This window comes from Chionomys nivalis, chromosome 5 (assembly GCF_950005125.1).
Source record: "Chionomys nivalis chromosome 5, mChiNiv1.1, whole genome shotgun sequence".
NCBI classification, from domain to species: domain Eukaryota; kingdom Metazoa; phylum Chordata; class Mammalia; order Rodentia; family Cricetidae; genus Chionomys; species Chionomys nivalis.
The window spans coordinates 169,359-191,464 of record NC_080090.1 but is presented as its reverse complement, the minus strand read 5'-3'; the positions used below and the strand labels follow the sequence as shown (position 1 = coordinate 191,464).

At 42.9% G+C, this 22,106-nt stretch overlaps 2 protein-coding genes across 4 annotated transcripts in view; one reads left to right on the top strand and one right to left on the bottom strand.

Moving 5' to 3' along the window:
- The first annotated feature begins 367 nt into the window (after nt 1–367).
- Mixl1 (Mix paired-like homeobox) lies at nt 368–3,642 on the top strand. 2 transcript variants are annotated; one of them, XM_057770982.1, is made up of 2 exons: nt 368–760; nt 3,334–3,642. In XM_057770982.1, the coding sequence occupies exons 1-2, from the start codon at nt 368–370 to the stop codon at nt 3,640–3,642; spliced, it is 702 nt and encodes a 233-aa protein (XP_057626965.1). The 2 variants fall into 2 exon arrangements, with proteins under 2 accessions (XP_057626965.1, XP_057626964.1); XM_057770981.1 differs by having other exon boundaries at nt 3,310–3,642.
- Nucleotides 3,643–8,416: 4,774 nt separating this feature from the next.
- Lin9 (lin-9 DREAM MuvB core complex component) overlaps nt 8,417–22,106 on the bottom strand; it is a 45,853-nt gene continuing 32,163 nt past the window's right edge. For both annotated transcript variants that reach the window (XM_057769765.1, XM_057769766.1), the window contains 4 exons: nt 17,739–17,864; nt 11,026–11,205; nt 10,803–10,900; nt 8,417–9,824 (listed from right to left, as the gene is read on the bottom strand). In XM_057769765.1, coding sequence (XP_057625748.1) covers nt 9,719–9,824; nt 10,803–10,900; nt 11,026–11,205; nt 17,739–17,864 — 510 coding nt within the window. In that variant the 3' untranslated portion in view covers nt 8,417–9,718. The remainder of the gene's footprint in view (nt 9,825–10,802; nt 10,901–11,025; nt 11,206–17,738; nt 17,865–22,106) is intronic.

The window sequence follows — 22,106 nt, the reverse complement described above, 5'->3', positions numbered from 1 at the left end:
TGATCCGGGAGCTCTTGAGGGGGCTTTCCGACCCAGAAGAAGGTGCTCTGTTCAAATGTGGCCCTCACTTTGGGCGTCCCCTCCGAAGCATATCGGTTCTAGGTATGTGGATTGGTGGTCGGGTTGGCTAGCGGATGGGCGGGGAAGGGACGGAGTGGCCAGGCTCAAGTTCGCGCCTCCCTCCCTCCGTCCCCAGGTCAGCGGAAGCGATTATTCCCGCGGCGTCTGGCGGGGCTGGGGCGGGCTCGCACCCCAAGGAGACGTGGCCTCCCCGCGCCCACGCCTTTGATGGCGCCGCCGCCCCCTCCCCGGCCCCGGGTGGCTATAACTGAAGGAGCACGGGGGTCACGGGAGGTGTCCGGGAGCCATGGCCGCAGCAGGGTCCCAACAACTCCAGTTTGCCGAGGGTGCTGCTTTCCCCGCCTTCCCGGCGGCGCACCTCGGAGGACCGCTGCTTCCATCCACGCGCCCTGCCGCCGGGCTGCCCCCTGCACCCCAGGGCCCCCGCGCTCCAGCGGCCACGCCGTGCTTTCCAAGCGGAAGCCCTGGACCCGCAGCGCAGACCCCCGCCGGCCTGGATTCTCCCGGGCCCCCCAAAGGCGCAGCTGCCCCGTCGGCGCCCCAGCGCCGCAAGCGCACGTCGTTCAGCTCCGAGCAACTGCAGCTGCTGGAACTCGTCTTCCGCCAGACCATGTACCCCGACATCCACTTGCGGGAGCGCCTAGCCGCGCTCACGCTGCTCCCCGAGTCCAGGATCCAGGTGAGTCGCGTTTGCAGGTGCGTGCTAGAGTGGAGGTCCTGCGGAGTCACAGGCTTGTTGAGTCATTTTTTTCGGGGTAGGGGGGTGGACAAGTTACTCTCTTACTCTCTTTGAATCTTATGGTACTAGACTACTAAATAGGGATGCCAGTAACGGCCTTGTTACCGTGTAATATGGGCTGCTAGGACGATTACTGACCCCCTCGAAAGGTACCCGCAGGAAGGCGATGGGAAGTAGTTGAGTACTTTTTCCAGTGTCCAGTAAGAAGACAAAGAAGGGGGCGTGGTCGTGAGCCTTCCTCTGGCTTTGATTTTAAGTAGTAGAGCAGGGTTGGGTCACAAGGTACTTTAAGACAAGCAAGGGACTTCTTGTAACTTTGAAAAATCAGTGCAATAAAAGTGAGTTTATTGCCCGAAGTCATTTAGGTTCAGAATCCTGAGGTTGCTGGAAGAAGCTGCCTCCCTCTTTGTGTGTAGTGATATTTCATTTGTATTTTAATAAAGCTTGTCTGAAGATCAGAGAGTAAAACAGCCACCCTTGTCAGCCTTATAGACCAGGGAGTGGTGACAAACACCCTTAATCCCAGTAGCCACACTAGTTGGTCAAAGAAACCGGGAGGTAGTGGTGCACGCCTTTAATCCCAGCCCTAGAGAGGAATATAAGACAGGAGGAGACAGCTCTCAGTCTCATTCTGAGGATTCCTGAAGGCAGGATCACCATTTTCGGACTGAGGTAAAGGTAAGAGCCAGTGAGTGACTGTTTTGCTTTTCTGACCTTCAGGTTGAACCTAAATATCTGTCTCTGGTCTCTGGGTCTTTATTAATCGTGCTACATGTGTGTGTGTGTGTGTGTGTGTGTGTGTGTGTATGACTGAGACAGGTTCATGCCGGGTAGTCAGACAGGTTCATGCTGGGTAGTCAGGCTGCATTTGCATTCACAATCCTCCTGTCTCAGCTTCCTGGCTGCTTGGATTACAGGTGTGTCTCCCCATACCCGGATTAGAAGCTTGCCTTCTTATCTGTTAGTCTATGCCCAAATGCAGTTTTACGTGGGAGGCCTCATTTAATCCCAGGAGCATGTGGGCCCCCTTTTCCCCTTGTACTTTGGGTAATTATTCAACTGTCATTCTCTCTCTCTCTCTCTCTCTCTCTCTCTCTCTCTCTCTCTCCCAGACAGCATTTCTCTGTGTAGCCATGGACATTCTGGAACTCCCTCTGTGTACCAGGCTGGCCTCAATTCAGAGACTCACCTGCCTCTGCTTCTCAGGAGTCCTGGAATTAAAGGTGTGCACCACCACCACCACCCAACTTCAACTGCTTTCAACAGTTGACACCAGAGGCTTCCTAAGCAGGACACCTTCAGTATTCGTAGAGAACTGGCTAAGAAATTTACACACGGAATTGAGATTTATTAAGGAAAAATACCTACTTGCTTTGATAGGGGAGTCCAGACATTCAAAAATGGACTCTAAATAATTTTTTAAAAATTATTTATTTATTATGTATACAATATTCTGTCTGTATGTATGCCTGCAGGCCAGAAGAGGGCACCAGATCTCATTACAGATGGTGGTGAGCCACCATGTGGTTGCTGGGAATTGAACTCAGGACCTTTGGAAGAGTAGGCAATGCTCTTAACCTCAGAGCCATCTCTCCAGCCCTTGGACTCTAAATAATTTAAACGTCTGTCACTGAAACCTTGTTGCCTAAGCACTTTGGGTGCCTGTATTTTGTGACCTCTTTTCTCATCAGAAATGTCCCAAATAAAGTGAAGACAGAAGCTATGGGTGGCACATGCCTGAAATCGCAGCATTTACGAGCTAGAGGCAAAAGGATCAAGAAATTCAATGTCTTCCTTGCCTGTATATCCAGCTTGAGGCTAGCCTAGGCTCCAAAAATCCTGGTTTTATTTTGCTTTGGTTTTTGGTTTTTGGAGATAGGGTTTCTCTGTGTAGCTTTGGAACCTGTCCTGGAACTCGCTCTGTAGACCAGGCTGGCTTCGAACTCACATAGATCCACCTGCCTCCTACTCCCAAGTTCTGGGATTAAAGGCATGCACCACCACAGCCTGGCTTTGGTTTTTTTTTTTAAATGCGTAAAATGAAAAACAAACAAACCAATATAGTTAGTCGCAGATAGAACCAGCACCATTCCAGCTTTGCATCTGAGAATGGCCGAGAAGATCTGGTGCTTGACCATCAAACACCAGCTGAAATGCTTTCTGTAAACCGCAGGCTCTTAGAAGAGAGTGTGGCTAATAATAGCTGGAATTTACATTGTTAGTTGTGAGCAGTGTTAGCGCCAGAAGGTCAAGCTGGTCTGGGGATACAGACACTTTGTAGAGTGCTTGTCTAGCATGCAGGGTACTATCACAGCACCATAGAAACCAGGTGTGGTGGCACGTGCCTGTAACCACAGCTCTGGGGAAGTGGAGGAAGGAGAATCAGAAGGTCAAGGTCAAGGTCATCCTTGGCTACTACCACCCAGGATACTATCTCAATAAAACTGTCCCCCAACCAACAACAAAAACTCCAACTCAGAGCAGCCGAGTCATGTTGTCCTCCTGTCTCCCAGGTGTGGTTCCAGAACAGACGAGCCAAGTCCAGGCGCCAGAGTGGGAAGTCATTGCAGCCCTTATCATCAAGGCGGGAAGTGTTACTTCAGCGCTCTGCTCCTGGGACTGAAGCGAGATGTTTGAAGCCCCAGCTGCCTCTGGAGGCAGCTATGAACTGCCTTCCCGACGCCAGCAGGGCTGGAGGAGGCCTCTGTGCCTCTGGTTCTCAAGGTCAGAATTTTGACACCTATTCCCCTCTCTCCGAAGATATCGGCTCAAAGTTGGACTCGTGGGAAGAACATATCTTTTCTGCCTTAGGTAATTTTTGAGGATTCTGGGAGAGTTCACAATGTACTCAGAGGGGTCCGGGAGATACGGACCAGAACGCTACCCCAACCCTGACTCGCCATGGCCTTGTTGATGATGCTTCTGGATTATTTCTCTTGGAGGTTTCTCCTCTTCACTGTGAGCCTTTACCCGTGGCTTGTTCTCAGTAGCCACCCATCCTTCCACCTAAGCACTTTGGGTCGTACCTGCAAATCTCTAAGTCTGCGCGTTCAGTTTGGTCCATAACCCCCTGGTCTATTCTAATTGTTCAGATTGATCGTTCAGAACTTCTTTTCTTCGTCAGAACCTTCAGCTTGACTCAATTTCCCCCTTTCCTTGGCAGTTGCTGTCTTCTCATGGCCCCTCCAGGACCTTCAATCTAGTCACTCATTCTACCACATCCCCACATCCTAACTCTAACTGATCACCCAGATTTATCACCTTTTTATGGAGTCCTTTTTGTTTTGTTCTTGACCTTGCTATGTAGGTAAGGAGGACCCTGAGCTCCTGTCCTCCTTCCTTCATCTTCTGAGCACTGGGATTGCTAGTGTGTGCCACCATGACTGGAGGCTGCTGTTTTTGTTTAAAATTGTATGATATACAACAGATATATCCAAATCCAGCTGTTTGAAACACGTATGACCTCACTTACATGTATGACCTTTTTCTGTGATGACACTTAGAATCCATTATTTTAGCCACTTTCAAGTATATGACATGTTGTTGCTAATTATAGCCATTACCATAGATTTCTTCAACTTATTCTTTCTACCTGAAACTCTGCATCCTAACCAGTGTCCCCTGCCCCTCACTTGACTGGTTTTTCATCTGGCCTGCCATCTTTACCCTCATCAGGAAGGACACTACATTCAAGTTCTTTAAGGAGCCCTATGTCTCTCATTCCCCACTCACTCAGAAAAGAAATGGCTCTATTTAGAAGTCTGTGGTAGCCTCCAGTTATCAAATAGTAGAATCCTTTCAAGCAATAAACGCACCATCCTTAGCTTATGCGAACCTTAAGATAGTTCACCCACAGTATGCTTCTCCGTCTCACTCATTCCCTTCTGGTTGGGACTCAGTGAAAAAAGTTCCTTTTTCAAAACAGCGCAGACTCCTCCCTTTTGGAAACCTAACCTTTCTCTAACCAGTATTGATGTTTGTACCGGTTACTTTGACCACCATTTTTCTTAGCACTTGTTATTATGTTTCCGGTGCAACAGCAGTGGATCACTAAACGTTTCTCACTAGTGTCCTCACGTAGAAATGAACCCTGTTTTGGGCAGCTCTTAATCATCGTGCCTCGGTGCACAGCTGCTGAGCACATACTGAATGGCTGTGAAAACATTTCCAAGGGAAGTTTTTGCAAGTACAGTGCATTGAGAATTTAAGTTAAAAGCTTATTTGCTGGGCTGTTGAGGTGGCTCAGCAGGGGTAAACATGTTTGCCACCAAGCCTGACGACCCCAGTTAGATCCCCAGTGTCTACTGTGGAAGGAGAGACGTGATTCCTCAAGCTGGCTTCTGACTTCCACCCACACACATATGCAAAATCAGTAAATAAATGTAAGAAAAAAACTTTTAAAAAGCTTTTTGTATTGTTACTTTTCTATTGCTGTGATAAAACACCATGTGCAGGGCAGCCCAAAAAGCGAAGTGTTCAATTGGCCTGCCTTTCAGTTTCAGGTTAGTGTCTGTGATTGGGGATGGAAGGCATGATGGCAGGAAGAGCTCACACCTGAAAATAAGGAGGTAGAGTCCTGGGGATGGCCTCAAAGCCAGAAAACACATCCTTCACAAGACCACACCTCCTAATCCTTCCCACCAACTGGGGATCAACATATGAGCTATAAGGGGTTCAGGCCACCACACTTAGTTTTGCTTGTTCAAAGTAGGTAACCCTCATGAGTTTCATTGTGGTTTCAGATTTCTTTCTAGCTTTGTATTCCCAGTATTTGTAAATGACTAAGTTAAGATCTGTTCAAATATTGATATACTAGTTGGAGGGCTCACCATCAGAGCCTCACACCTAAAACTGTGACAATTTAGATGACAGCTTAGCCCAATCGAGACGACGCAAATCCAGTGACAGGATGGAAGAGCTCTCCGAACACTTTATGGTACAGTCAGAATCCCTGAAAAAGAGAAGTCGTGTAATCAGGGGCTGGAGAGATGGTGCAGCAGCTCAGAACACTTGCTCCTATTGCAGAGGTTTGGTCCCCAGCATCCTCATGGTGGCTCACTGTCCTTAGTTCCAGTTTCAAATCTGATGTTTTCTGGCCTCCTTGGGCACCAGGCAAACAAACGATGCATATGTAAACATACAGGCAAAACAGCCATGCACACAAAAAAGAGAGAAAATAAGAATGGTTCATGGTCACAGAACTTAAACACAGCAATGATCATGATTCAAAGATAGAATGACTTCAGTCCACTCAACCTTCTCGTCTCCTTTGTCACGTTGATCCTTTTAGTTAGGACTAAGAAATGGAACCCATTTAAAAGAAGGTCCCTAATCAGAATTTCCATATGCAAGCTATTATCTTTCAAAGTTGTCATGGAAAGATATACATTCATTCCATTCATTCCATTGACAATGGTGCTTAGACTCTTACTGGCTAATTCATCACACACATGCTATTTAGTGCCTGTGGGCAGGCAAGGACTCAGAGTGTCATAAGATTTAGGAATAAAATAGACAGTAAAGCCCAAAATAGTGCCCCCTTTATGGAGCAGAGGCAAATATGTGTGTGTGTGTGTGTGTATTTATTTCACAGCAGATATAGCTATGTGTGTATATGTATGTATACACACACATGTTGTGAGATATAAAATCAGAGTTACTGCTCATTTTGGGAGAGGTAGGTTGTCTGAGGCACTTCTGGCTGTGTTGTGGTCAAGAACTCCCCCTCTGGAAAGATCAGTTAGAATGGATGGAAGTTATGGTGAAGGGGAACAAAGGCGCTGTCTGTGGCCGAAGGACCCAGTGGAGAGGCAGTGAAGTGGAGGCTGGACTGGGCATGGCTTTGTAGGTCTGCTAAGACTTCTGAATTTGTCCTGGGGGGTCGTAGACTTTAAGGTATTCCTAGACAGGGATAACATGGCCAACTCTGCATTTTAAGAAGCCACCCTGGCTGAATGTGGAAAAGGTGAGTAGGTGCTGAGAGCTAAGTGGAGGAAGAGATGGCTGTGACGTCCCAGCTGCAGACAGTGATAGTGATGTAGAGTCAAAGCTGTTGCGGAGGCCACGTCTGTAATCCCAGCACTCAGGAAGTGGAAGCAGGAGGATCAAAAAGTTCAAGGCCGTTTTCAGTTATAAGCAAGTTTGAGGCCAGCCTGGCTACATGAGACCCGAAGAGGGAGAAATTTGTTTCATGTGTGGTGCTGGTACCGTGCCCCTCACAAGCACCCTGTGTCCGAGCCTTGGGCCTCACACACGTGGGCCAGCACTCTGTGTCTGAGCCTTGGGCCTGACACACACTGGGCCAGCACTCTGTGTCTGAGCCTTGGGCCTCCTCATACATGCCGGGCAAGCACTCTGTCTCCAAGCAATCCTGAGGCCCCCTATTTAACTCTTTGAGACAGGGTTTCACCAAGTTGCCCAGACTGGTCTTGAATTCACTCTGTAGCCCGGGCTGGCCATGAACTTATGATCCTTCTGCCTCAGCCTCCCAAGGAGCTGGGATTATGGGCCTACCCTCACCAGGCCAGCTCAATAAAGAAAACTTAATAGGTATATCTGCTTTTACATTCTCGGTTGGCTCCATCTGGCCCCGGGAGCTGCTGTAAAGCTGCAAATGTGTGCTCAGCACAGTTCAAAACGACTCCTCAAATTAGACAGTGCTAACAGAAACAAATCCAGCGATATTCTCAGGCACAGACTCTGCAGTCCTCCAGCACTGAAGGACACACAGTGCTATGAGCTCTGACTTAAGTGACAAGTGAGCTTTAAACAACGTATAACAAACATGTCAAAACCATTTACCTACTTCTAGGCAAGACATATACATTCAGTCTTCTGCTAGGTTCATAGCATAGGAGAAATAATTTACTTGCTTAGTGTTTCCACAGTGACTTACTAACAGACAAAAACCAAAGCAAACCACCTCTCCCTGAAGTAACACTGGATGGTGTTGTTTTTCAAGTAGTGCTGGGCATGGTGGGGTGTGTCTTGAGTTCTAGCGGCAAAGCGTGCTTGGGCAACATAGTGAAGATCTGTCTTAAAATAAGCAACATCAACAAAAACATAAAAGGCCTGGTAACTGATCTGTAGCATTATCTCCTAAAACTGAGCGGAAACTGTAATTCTTGAAAATATTTTTTAAAAATTGCTTTTTGAGACAAGTTCTCTCCACATAGGACAGGGTAGCCTTGAACTCACAGAAATGCACCTGCCTCCACTGGGTCCCAAGTGCTGGGATTAATGGAGTGCACCACCACATTTGGATATTAAAAAACAATATTATTTTTATTTACTTACTTACTTACTTACTTACTTATTTATTTATTTATTTATTTATTTATTTATTTATTTATTTATTTATGTGTCTCTCTGTGTGTGTGTCTGCACCAGTCACAGGATCACAGGACAACTAACAGAAATCACTTCTTTCCTGGCACCATGTGGGTCCCAGGGATCAAACTCAGATTGCCAGACTGGCACTAAGCACTTCTCACCTGCTGAGCTATCTATCTCACCAGCCCTCTGAAACATTTTAAATAGAATTAATGATCAACGTGTAATAAAATGAGAATGCAGATATTAAATTTCATAGATCGATTTATTTAGAATTACAAATATTAAGAATAAAAGATTTATGCATTTCTTAATTAACATAACAGTTTAGCTAAATATAAACTCTGCACTAAAGATCTGCAGTGGCCCAATACCAACAAAGAACACGGAAGCGCTTTTAAACTATACAAAAATTTCAAATGGAAAATAATCTTATTTCAGTTTTATTGTACATCAATATACAAAAAGCCTCATTTTATGAGACATCAAAGAATCAGAATCACCTCTATAGTTATATTTTAAACTCCAAATTTGAAAACAATTATATTTTGGCTTTATAATATTCTATATTAAAACAAAAATTTTAAAATACATACTTTTTACAAGATTATTTTAGGCAGGATTTTTTCTTAAAAAAAGAAAAAACAAAACAAGAAAAAACTAAAACAAAACCTCTCTCTGTAATTCAAACCGGTCATATGCTTTCCTTATAAAATATTTTTACTTTATAAATTGTGTACTGTTGGATTTTAACCAGTAATCTGGTTTAAAGTTGTGCAAATAAACAAAAAATATGAAAATAGTGTATAATCAGTCTTTTTTAAAATAAATCTAACAATAGCACTTTTTGCCCTGAATCATGGAAAGGCATGCCAAGTCCGCTTGCCGAAATCCAGCATTCCAGAATACAGTTCTTCCCGCTCCTTCATTTTCTTCTACTGATAAGCAATGAAGTTTTTATAAATTATGATAAATTAAAATATTATTATAAATTGATCTATAGAACCATGTCATACTGTCAGTATATGTACCATATACTTAAGTCCGTATTTCCCATCCATATTCCAGAGGCTTCCTTAAGACTAGGACGGCTTCCCACACTCACGATGTATATTTTGAAGCCTGAGACATAACGGTCAACTAAATCCACTGGACCAGTCAGTGATTTTCAGACGAATTCCATCCTGCACGGAAAAGAACATGTTTCTTTGTGTTCTCTGTCACAGGAGTCGTTTGCGTGTGCTGAGCAGAATTCATGCATGTATAAAAATGGTGAGCACGCTCCTCCATGAAATAGTATATTCAGATAGTTTCAGGTTAAAAATATTTGCTGATAAACATGAAATATAAGCAACACTACTGCATCTGGATAATAAAAGCACAATAAATAAATGCTGGTCGGCACAATGCTGGTTTAAGAAGCAGTACAGTGTATTAAAAAGCCCTATCTGGATGGACAGTTCCCTGGTTTTCCAGCACTAGGTTATCTGGTGTTAGAAGCTTAGATTAAAGAAAAAGACTCCTCAGACCGAGGTCTTGTGCAGCTGGGTACCAGATCTCTTGTGCTCAGTCTCTATTGGTGTTGTTGGCTGCAAAGGCATGTAAGTTTCCCATCTGGCTCAGGCCACTCTGGATATGTGCAACATGGATTTCTACATTATTCTGGAAACAACTAAAGAAAGAAGAAACAAGGTTAACTCTTACAAAATTAAAAAAAACAAAAAAATTAAATTCATTATTATTATGTGTGTTCCAGGCATAAATGTAGTAGGCAGAGGATAAATCTGTGGGGTGGTTTTTTTTTTTTTTTCTTTTTTCTTTTTTGAGACAGGGTTTCTTTGTGTAATAAACTCTGGTTGTCCTGGAACTCACTTTGTAGACCAGGCTGGCCTTGAACTCAGAGATTTGCCTGCCTCTGCCTCCCTAATGCTGGGATTAGAGGTGTGCGCCACCACCACCTGGTAGAGTCTGTTCTTTTTATCTGCTTTCATTTGGGTTCTGGGGATCGAGCTCAGGTCTCCAGGCTTGGGTGACAAATGCTTTTACCCACGGAGCTACCTTGACTGCCCTAAGCATATTCATTTTTTACTGTGTGTGCGCATGCATACCTCGGCACACATAGAGGTCAGAAGACAACTCTGTTAAGTTGGCTCTCTCTATCCATTTGTATGTGGGTTCTGGGGACTGAACTCAGGGGGCCAGACTAGCGAGGCAAGTGCTTTACCGGCTGAGACAGCTCGTGAACTCAAGGAAAGCTTTTTTTTTCTTTTCTCCAAAGGGAGGCTTAGTTTTAGTTAGTAAATAGCTGTTTCTTAGAAAACAGCTAAGAAAATGCCTCCCGGGTAAGAACAGGTCTGTTTCCGTGGTTGTGGGAAAGTCTACTCAGGAGCAAAGAAGGGTCAGCGCTGCTGAAGCCAAGGAGACACTGATAAGCTCTACAACAAACCAGAACCAAACATTATGTCCTGATGCCTTCATACAGACAGCTTATGTGAAATGTCTGTTTTGTCAGCAGAATGAACATAAGTGAAAACTTTTCAATACATTGAAAGGATAAACAACTACACAAATAAGCAAAATTCTTAAAACCTCTACCAAAAAATCACTACGATTTTAACACAAAACGATTACTGTATACCTAATAAATTACCTGATATTAGAAGCATCTATTGTATTCTTGATGTCATTTAATGAATCTGTAAGTGATTTGAATTCAAAGGAATTCAGGTCTCCTCCCTCTGCTAGACACTACAGGGAAAAAAATGTTTCAAAATTTAATTAAATTTTATCTTAAATATAGACACAAATAGAGACAAACTAGTAGTTTGCTTAGTATTAAAAAAACCCATAAACCTATTTTCTCTGAAATTTACCTTAATTTGTAGTAAAATAGCTGTAAGCCTGGCAATTAAGTCTGTCAGATTTTCATTTTCAACACAGGGTTGTCCTGAGGAGGAGTTGGCTTGCCGGACGATTTCCTGGGCTTCTTCTTCACACCTGCGTCTCAAGTCTGTTGGCTGATCAGCAGGCTGGAGTCCCTGGTCTGGTGCAAGCTGAACATGGAGGAGTAAGACATGAGATACGTTCTGACAAGACTATGTGTGTGGGGGCGCAGATGTACCACGGCACACATGCGGAGGTCAAGGACAACTGGGGAATCAGCTGTTTCCTTCTACCACCTGGAGTAATGCCCTCCATGTAGGTTTGCTGCGTGAGCTGTCATTAGACTGCACTTGCATGTTTCTGGCAGGAGTAGCAATGTGATGATGCATCATGGCTGGGAGACACCAGTGTTCTTCTGTCTCACTACGTGAGATGTTTCTCTGCTGTTATGTAGTGAGCTATCTGCCAGACTTCCCCTTTGTAATTAATATTTACAAAAAGACTCCGAGGCTACATAAAGCTCTTATTTGACATCACACTTTTCTTTCCAGTTTGGGCATCCAATAATGAGACTTGTTTATGTCAATCATTACTATGGTTGTTGTCAAATGTTATGTTTATTTATTTTGGTTTTTTGAGACAGAGTTTCTCTGTGTAGCCCTGACTGTCTTGGAACTCACTCTGTAGACCAGGCTGACCTCGAATTCACAGAGATCTGTCTGCCTCTGTGTCCCAAGTGCTGGGATTAAAAGTGTACATCACAACCACCTGATATTTATTTTTAATAATTTATTTTTATGTGCATTGGTGTTTTGCCTGCATGTCTGTCTATGTGAGGATGTTGGATTCTAGAGTTACAGACAGTTGTGAGCTACCCTGTAGGTGCTAGGAATTGAACCCAGATTCTCAGGAAGAGCAACAAGCACTCCTAACTGCTGAGCCATCTCTCCCGCCCCATAATTTTAAATTTGTTGTTATCATTACTGTATGAGTGTGTTTATGTGTGTGTGTTATATGCGCCATATGCATACATGTGCCTAAAGAGGCCAGAGGCATCATATGACCTGGAACTGGAGTAACAGGTAGCTGTGAGCTGCTGAACTGGGTGCTGAGAACTGAACTCAGGTCCTTTGCACGAGAGTGCTTTTAACCACTGGGCCACCTCTCCAGCTCCATGTGTCTTTTTTCTTTTTCTTGGGGGACAGGGTTTCTCTGTAGGTTTGGTGTTTTTTTTTTTTTTTTTTTTTTTTTGAGACAAAGTTTCACTATATAGCTCTAGCTGTCCTGGAACTCACTCTGTAGACCAGACTGACCTCAAACTCACCGAGATCTGCCTGCCTCTGCCTCCTGAATGCTGGGATTAGAGGTGTGCATCACCACAGCTCAGTTCATGTGTTTTTCCCTGATCATTCTCTGTCTTTACTTTTTGAGACAAGGTCTCTCATTAACCCTGAACCTCATCAACTTGGCCAGGCTGGCTGGTCAATGACAGGACCTCACCTGGCTCTGTGCCCACCACTTTCCCAGTAATAGGATTACAGGTTTATACCACTATTCCTGACTTTTAAGTGGGTACTGAAGATTTGAACTCAGGTCCTTATGCTTGAGTGGCAGGCACTTTACCGACTGAGCCATCTCCTCAACCAAAGTTGGCACCTTTAGAAGAACTTTCCCTTAAAAATGGATGCGTATCAGTATGCATCAATTCTGTTGATTCCATGGACTCTAAGTTCTTTATTCTGAGGCTCAGATCAGGCCAGCAGAACTCTGTGATGACTCCTTTTGAAGTGACCACATAGTCTGGGGTCTGTTTTCCTGGCATAGTAAATGGTCCCTATTTATCTTCTGCTCTTTCTGTCTTAGGTCCCAAGACTGCCTGTCTTCAAGCATCCCTTTTCCTTTACTGGAGATAATGTTGGCAACAAATCTGGCTGTGAGGTGTGTTCTTTGCTGCTAGGATAGCACCGCTCCGAGGCTAAGTACACACACATTCCTTATGCCTCTAGTATGAACAAGCCACAAATATCTTCCTTTGCCAATCTAACACCTCAGGATCTAGTTTCTCCTCTCATAACTTGGTTCACCCACAGTGAGAAACTTGGCTCCCATTACCCCAATATACTCACTTGCTCAGCCCTAGAATACACACAAGTTTCAGGATTGCTACTTCATGCCACTATGAGAATACAGCCTTACTAGTGAGTTTAGAGTTTGGTTTAGACTAAAGGCATATGGTAAACACACTGAGTCTCTGCCATCTTGATCCATCTCTGCCTTCTTTAGGGTTGTTTTACTATTGAAATATAGCTGGTTTCTCTCACATTGCAGTTACTTGTAGAGTTTACTCTTTGTGTAAATGTTTCTATGTGTGCACATGTATGTAGAGGCCAGAAACCAACACCAGGCATCCACCTCAGTTGTTTCCACCTTATCTCCTGAGCCAGTCTATCCCTGAACCTGAAGCTTGCTGACTCATCTGGACTGACTGGCTACAGTGGCCCAGGAGCCCACCTGTTTCTGCTTCCCAAACACTGAAATGACAAGCATGGCTTTCCCCCATGGTGCTGAGTGTCAACACAGTCTGCACGCTTGTACAGTAACTACTTTACCAAAAAAGCGTCCTCACCCCTTGTTTTGCTCTGTTCTGGTTTTGTGGTGCTATGGATCAAACTCAGGGCCTTGAGCAAGCTATGCAAGCATTCTGCTACCGAGCTACACCACAATCACAGTTTACTTAGAGTTGCTGGGGAAACATTCAAATACATGCTACTCTCTAATACTATCCTGTACTCGAACTAGTCTGCAGAAATAGTAAGCAGGAAACATGAATTTTATTTTCACACATTTCCTATTCCAAAAGTCAAGTGCTCACCCCTGCTCCACAAAGTTCCCCATCACACACACACACACACACAGAGAGAGAGAGAGAGAGAGAGAGAGAGAGAGAGAGAGAGAGAGAGAGAGAGATTTTACTCTGCTTTTTTATTGAGACGTGTCCTCATCATCTTCACTGTGTTACCCAGGTGAGCTTCAAGCTGCTGGGCCCATGCTTGATCTTCTTGCCTCAGTCTCTAGAACAGCTTGGACTGCAGGGCTGTGTCGTCACACCTAGCTTGTGTGCTTTACTTTTTTTCTTTAAACTTAATAAATCCTAGAGAACCAATGAGATGGCTTGCCCCTCAAGATGATGACCTGAGTTCAATGCCAGAACCCATGGTAAAAGGAGAAAACTGGAAAGTTGTCCTCTAACTTCATAGCATGTGGGTCTGCATGTCCACATACATGCATACACACAATTCTGATGACAATAAAACTAAAAATATCCTGCAAGTTACTTTATATCAGGAAGATGGTTTCTTTTCTCTCTCTTTCTTTTTAGTTTTTATTTTATGTGCATGAACGTTTTTGCCTACATGTATATCTGTGTACCATGTGCATGCCTGGTGCCTGTGAAGGTCAGAGAGAACACTGGATCCCTTAAAGATGTTTTTGAACCATCATGTGGGGCTGGGGATTGAAATTAGGTCTCTTGCATGAGCAAAATGTGATTATTTGTTTTGTTTTATTTATTTTTTAAAATATTTATTATGCAGTGTTCTGCCTGCATGTATCTCTGCAGGCCAGAAGAGGGCACCAGATCTCATTACAGATGGTTGTGAGCTGGGTGCTGGGAATTGAACTCAGGACCTCTGGAAGAGCAGCCAGTGCTCTTAACCTCTGAGCCATCTCCCCAGCCCATTCTGCTTTATTTTGAGACAGGGTTTTTCTGTGTAGTCCTGGCTGTCCTAGAACTGGTACTATAGATCAGGCTGGCCTCAAACTCAGAGATCTGCCTGCTTCTGCCTCCCAAGTGCTGGGATTAAAGGTGTGTGCCACCATGCCCAGCTGCAGTAAGTGCTCTTGTAACCACTGAGTCAAACTCCAGCTCGTCTTTGGTCCTTCTTATGGAAGCATAGGACTATGTGAAGGATCCCATAAATTATTTGATCAACGTCCTAAGAGTTGGAATTTAAGTGTTTTTTAAATGTGTGCAGTTATTAATAATGCTGCAGTGAATAATCTTACACTCTTAACACCTTAAACATTTGTAGCTGAAGTATATATAAATACACAAAAGTATCAAATCATAAAACATGAAAGTTACTGAGTTTTTCCAAGTTAAATATGCCTGAGAAATGAGTGATTGGTGATCAGCAACTTCCAGCGTTGCCTGGCAGAGGGCATCCCCACCTGACTTCCAGCCTCATAGGCCAGCTTTTGCTGGTGTTTGCTCACTGCAAAATAGAATCATACAATTTTTTATTCTTTTGTGTCTGACACTGTTCAAAGAGTTGCACAGTAATTGAATTCTTTAATTCTCATTGCAGGTAGCATTCCACTGTGTAATAATAACACATTTATTGACCTATTCTAGTATTTATGGGTACTTGCAGTTTTTTTTTGTGTGTGTGGGGGTGTTTTTATTTTGGTTTGGGTTTGGTTTTGGTTTTTCAAGACACGGTTTTTCTATGTAGCCCTGGCTGGCCTGGGACTTGATCTGTAGACCAGGCTGGTCTTAAACTAGAGTTGCCTACCTCTGCCTCTCAAGTGCTGGGACTCAAGATGTGCACCACCACCACCCAGTTTTTTCTTTTCCTGATTTTTTAAAAAATTATTTTATGACCAGGCAGTGGTGGCGCACACTTTTAATCTCAGCATTTGGGAGACAGAGGCAGGTGGATCTCTGTGAATTTGAGGCCAGCCTGGTCTACAGAGTGAGTTCCTGGACAGACTCCAAAGCTACAGAGAAACTCTGTGTCAAAAAATAAAATAAAATAAAATAAAATAAAACAAAACAAACAAAAAGTATTTTAGTATTGTAATTTATGTGCATGTTTTGGCTACAGGTGTGTATGTTCAGCATGTGTGCCTGATACAGATGAGGGGGTCTGATCGCTTGGAACTTGTGTTGTAGATGATTGTGGGTCCTCTAGAACAGCGAATAGTGCTTTTAACTATTGAGCCATCACTGCAACTCCAAGTTTCTGAATTTTAAATTTTATCTATTTATTTTGGCACCCAGTTTCTGATTCTGGGTGGTAACAAGGAATGAACAAACATTCTAGTATATTCCTTTTGGTAAATATGTGTTCAACTGTCTGTGTATATTAAGGAGTAAAACTGCCAAGTCATAGAGCTCTGGTTTATTATTTCTTTAAATTGATGCTCTACTTCAAGAGCTTTGTGGAAATCAATTCATTTCACTTGAGTGGGGCCCTGGGGACGGCACAGAGACCGATGTGTGAGCCCTGTCTTTATGTGCCATTCTGCTATGGAAGTCTCTTAAACCCTGTGGGCTACACCTCCGGATAGTGGCTGGTCAGGGCAGGAAGTCTATTTACTAGAACAAGTCACTGATGGACAGGTAGCAGACAACTACTAAAAAATTAGAAATAAATAACGATGCAGCTAAGCACAGCGGCATGCACTGCAATCCCAGCACTGAGGAAGTGGAGGTGCAAAGACTGTGAGTTCAAGTCCAGCCTGGGTTATAAAGTAATACTGTATTATTAAATTTCAGTTCCTGGAACTCCATGGTGGCTAATAACAGTCTATAATTCCAGTTCCAGAAGATTTGATACCTTCTCTGGCATCCAATGGCCCCAGGCACACACATGATGCAGAAGCATATGCACAGGCAAAACACCCATACAGTTAAAAAAAATCATAGTAAACAAAAATAGGGTTTCTGGAATAGTGGAATTAAGAGTAATTGTTCTGGCAGACACGGTGATGCATGTCTGTCTATAATTCCAGCACTTGGGCTAGAGGAGGCTGAGGTAGAAGAATTATGAGTTCAAGGCTAACCTAGATTATGTAGCAAGATACTGTCTCAAAAAAAAAAAAAACCAACAAAAACAAAAAAACCAAAACCACACACACACACACACACACACACACACACACACACACACACACACACAACTCCTCCCCCAAAAAAAACAAGGGACTGGGGAGATGGCACAGTCAATGAAGTGCTAGCAGTACAAACATGAATGCCTGAGTGTGGTCCTCAGAACCCATGAAAAGCAGGCTTGACAGTATGTGCTTGTAATCCTGGTGTTGGGAGGCAGAGAGAGATGACTAATTAGTGAGTCCTGGATCCCAGGGAGAGCCTGTTTGATAAACAAGGTAGATAGTGCCTGAGGAATGACACCTGAAACTGACTGACTCTGGCACCCATTTGTCACTGCCTCCAACAAATACACACACACAGATAGCACTATCAAAACACAAAAGATATTTTTCTGGATTCTGAATTCTAAGTCTATTTTTTTTGGTAGAGTAATATCATTTGTAATTTAGTAATTAAAATAGATAGTTTACTGAATATAAAATACTCGGAATGCTGATATGAATAATATATCAGTAAAATATAGTTCTGCTAAAAGACCAGTTAAAGATCCTGGCTTAATTTAGAGCCTGTAAAAGGTGAAGGTAAAAACATTAAACTTTAAATAATAAAACGTGGAGGGAAAGTAATAAAAATCAGGCTGGGCATGATAGTACACATTTAATCCCAGCACTTGGAAGGCAGACACAGTAAGTTTCAGGTCAGTCATAGCTATAAACCGACACTCTGTTCCAAAAAAACCAAACCAAACCAAACCAAACCCAAAACCAAAACAATCAATCAAACAAACAAGCCATACAAAGCACTGACCTCATAGCAATACTGCTGAACTTTATGCAGAACTTTGTTCAGGTCCTTGTTCAGCTGCTCAAGTTCTAGAACAATGGTTGCATATCTCCGCTGAAATTCAATACCAATGGACATGGAATATGATTTCTAAGAAGAAAAAAACAGATCTGAATAAGATTTTGTCTTGTTAATGCAATTTCAATAATCTAAAACAACCAGCAGGCCATTACATCAGCCTATAGTCAGTGACACCATTCTTATGGGGTAACAGTGTGTTATTAGGAGATTGTCCTTGTTCTTAGGAATGCATGATGTCTGCCATTTACTCTTCTCTCTCTTTTATATTTATTTGGTTGCTTTAAATTATGTGAGTGTGTATATGCACATGTAAATGCCGGCATCCATAGATCTTCCTGGAGCTGGAGCTGCAGGTGGTTGTGAGATGCTCAACGTTGATGCCAGGAATTGTACTTGGATCCTCTGCAAGAATAGTATGCACTCAAAAAAAAAAAAAAAATGCACTCTTAATGACTCAATCATCTCTCTTGCTCATTGACTTTTATTTATTTATTATGTACATAAATGTGTTCTGCCTATATGCATGCCTGTAAGCTAAAAGAGGGCACTGGATCTCATTGAATATAGTTGTTAGCCACCATGTGTTTGCTGGGAATTGGAAGTCAGTACCTCTGGAAGAGCAGTCAGTGCTCTTAATCTCTGAGTCATCTCTCCAGCCCCCATTTACTTCATTTAACGGAGATTTTATATACAGAGAACTTATATGAAGCAAACACCTCATTGACATCAGAGATGGAGTAGGATCTGGTGGTGCCCTCTAGGTTCCAGTCTTGCTTTGATCCAGTATTTCCACACTGTATCCCATTCCTTCTCTTTAGGAATGCTAAGTTGTAAATGTGTAGTTTGCTTTTTAATTTAACAAGGGGTTACAATTAAGAGATTGTATGTAGTTTCAGAAGATATGTTGGACTTTGAAATAGTGTTGAAGACAGACTATGGGGACTTTTAAAGTTGGTCTAAAGTAATTTTGTAGTACAATAATGGCCACAAACTAACTGGGGCGGGGAGAATGGAATGTAGTAGTTTGAATGAAAAGCTCCCACAGGCTCAGATATTTGAATGTTTGGTCCTTAGCTGGTGGCACTGATTAGGGAAATGTAGGCGGTAAAGCTTTGATGGAAGAAATATGACACTGGGGGTGGGCTTTGAGAGTTTCAAACTCCATGCCACTTCCAGTTAGCTTTCTCTACTTCGAGTTTATGGTTGAGGATGTGATTGTTGAGCTTCATGCTCCAGTCACCAAGATGGACTCTTAATCCTCCAGAACCATGAGCCCAAATAAACACCTTCTTCTGTAAGTTACCTTGGTCATGATGCTTTATCAGTCACAGAGAAGCACTAATACAGATAATCCAGAAGTAGGATTGTGGCTATCAATGACCAGCTGCGTTCTAGGAAGACCAGTAGCTTATCTTCTCATTGAAGAATGTATGAACACTTCCTTGCACACTAACCAATACTCTACACATGAAGATGGAGAGTTATATGGTCAGTCTTCACACACTGTAAACTTTTAAGATTTTTATTTTTTTGTGTATGGGTGTTTTGACTGTGGTGTTATGTCTCTGCACTATGTGTGGAAGTCCCCATAGAAGCCAGAAAAGAGAACCAGAGAATAAGGGGCTCCACTTTAATGTAACATGTCAACTGACAGGTTATGCTTTAGAGAGAGTGGGAAGGAGTTCTGACAGACTCTGTATGAACTTCCTAAATACTAGAATAAAGTCACACAGCTGTAACTTCATGCTGGAAAGTTTAATGTCATAGGGCTGGGGTACAGCTCAACAACAGAGTGCTGGCTAGCATATGTGAGGGCCTGGGTTCAGTCCCCAGTACAGGGGGAAAATTGTAACGTTGGATGGCCTAGAATATGCTACATACACTAGGCTGGTTTTGAACTCAAAGAAATTTGCCTGCCTCTGCCTCCTGAGGGCTGGAATTAAAGGCATGTGCTATCATGGCCGACATTATCATCTTGTTTTTTAATGCTTCTGTTTTAACTGAAGTTTTAATATAAAATTGCACAAACATACAACTTAATGAATTACTGCATAGTAATCATACCTGTGTAAAAACATGCTCACTTCTCATAAACATGACAAGTGAAATAAAAACACCTATTATGCAAAGGCTTGTACACAAATGTTCACAGCAATTTTAGAGAAACTGAAAATTGGAAAAACTCCAAGTGCTCATCCGTAGACGAGTGGATAAATTGTGGGATACTCATAAAGGAAGGTGCAGCTCAGTGGTACAAGTGTACGGCCCTGGATTTGATTACTAGCATTGAAAGGAAAAAGCAACTGTTTATTTCAGATCCTGTCACTAAGTACGTGTATCTCAAATTTGTAATGCTGAAACCAGGCATGAAAAGAGCTTAGGCATACTGTATGATTCTATTTATACAAAATTCTAGAAAATATAAGCTAGTCTTCACCCACGATGATAGGCAGTAGTATGTCAATGGCTGCCTAGAAATAAGGGTGATATTAGCAAAGGACATTTTAGAGTAGCAGTAAACAATTTCCTCTTTAGCAGAGCATATGGTAATGGTTCACATGATCAAATGTAAATTTCAAGCAAGTACACCTGACTGCGCATCAATTCTACCTCAATAAAATTAGGGAAACTAGCCAGGTGGTGCTGGCGCACACCTTAATTCCAGAACTTGGGAGGCAGAGGCAGGTGGATCTCTGTGAGTTCAGGACAGCCAAGGCTACACAAAGAAACACTGTCTCAAAAACCAAACAACAACAAACAAACAAAAATTAGGGACCTAATAATAGGGAAACCCACCTAGGTCAATTAAGAGAACACTGACCTCCTATAGTCCTACCATGTTGTTATTGTATCTTTTCTCTCCAAAGGAGCCATTATCACATTACCATAAATTCACAGTTTTGTATCAAGTTTACTTGATAAAGTATGGCAAAACAGAATATATTATTTGCTTTTTTCATTTTTTGAGAAGGCATCTTGATATGTAGCCCTGGGTAGTGAGGAGCATTATAGGAAGCAGGTTGTCCTGTGATCTGCAGTGATCTTCTCCCTCCCCGTCCCAAGCACTAGTTCGGGCTGAGCCACCATTGGTGAGATTTATCCCCCACTTCAAATATGCATATCAGTTCATCTGTTGCTATAGAATACTCTTTAGAAACCAGCGATCTACAGTCATGCTATGCTCTCCTTGCTGGTTATCTGGGCTGCTTCTAATATAAGCCATTACACGGCTGCTGTGAACACCTAACAAATATGGAGAGTTTTAATGGACAAATCATCCTGAGTTGTGGAATAGGAAGTTTTAACTTGTTGAATTTTCACCCATCTTTGGTCTTTAATAGATACACTTGCTAACAAAGCACCCATACACATAAAGTAAAAACAAAGTTTTAAAATAAAATAAATGAAATCTTTAAGAGTATGATGGATGGTATCTGTGTACTCCCATTACTCTGATCAATAACATAGTCGAGCATCAGGTTTTTGGGAAAAGTCTCTCTTATAAACCACAATCTTCCAGCCTCTATCTCTGTGCTATCATTATAGGAGTGTGCTATCACACCTAACTGCAAAGCTGAGTATTTTTTTTTTAATTTTCATAGAATTGATATTTTCTTTTTTTTTTAAACATTTTTTTTAATATTTATTTATTATGTGTTCAATATTCTGTGTGTATGTCAGCAGCCAGAAGAGGGCACCAGACCTCATTACAGATGGTTGTGAGCCACCATGTGGTTGCTGGGAATTGAACTCAGGACCTTTGGAAGAGCAGGCAATGCTCTTAACCACTGAGCCATCTCTCCAGCCCAAAGCTGAGTATTTTTAAAGACATTTTGGAAGTACATTTTAATATTTTTCTGTGTAAAAATTCCTGTCTGTTCAACCCTCCTTCCTGTTGTCTACTGGGCTGAACATCTCCCTCCCTCCCTCCCTCCCTCCCTCCCTCCCTCCCTCCCTCCCTCCCTCCCTCCCTCCCTCCCTCCCTCCCTCTAGGTTCTTGAGACAGGGTCTCTCTGTATAGCCATGGCTGTCCTGGAACTCGTTTTGTAGACTAGGCTGACCTCGAACTCATGAGATCCTCCTGCCTTCGCCTCCTGAGTGTTGGGATTAAAGGTGTGCGCCACCACTACCACCACTACCATTCATTCACCCATCCACCCACCTATTTCTGTTTTGGTTTGAACCTAGGTCTCACTGAGCTATACCCGAGTCCCATTTTAATTTTATTTTCAATCCCTTGATAAGAAAATAATCTTAAAATAATCTTGCTGGCTGTGGTTGCTCATATCTTTAATCCCAGCACTTGGGAGG

Bases quoted from the DNA above. Each gene is read 5' to 3' on its own strand.
- Mixl1 (XM_057770981.1), top strand. From the start codon at position 368: ATGGCCGCAGCAGGGTCCCAACAACTCCAGTTTGCCGAGGGTGCTGCT. The intron at 761-3,309 runs GTGAGTCGCGTT...AGAGCAGCCGAG, and splicing joins TCCCCGAGTCCAGGATCCAG to TCATGTTGTCCTCCTGTCTC.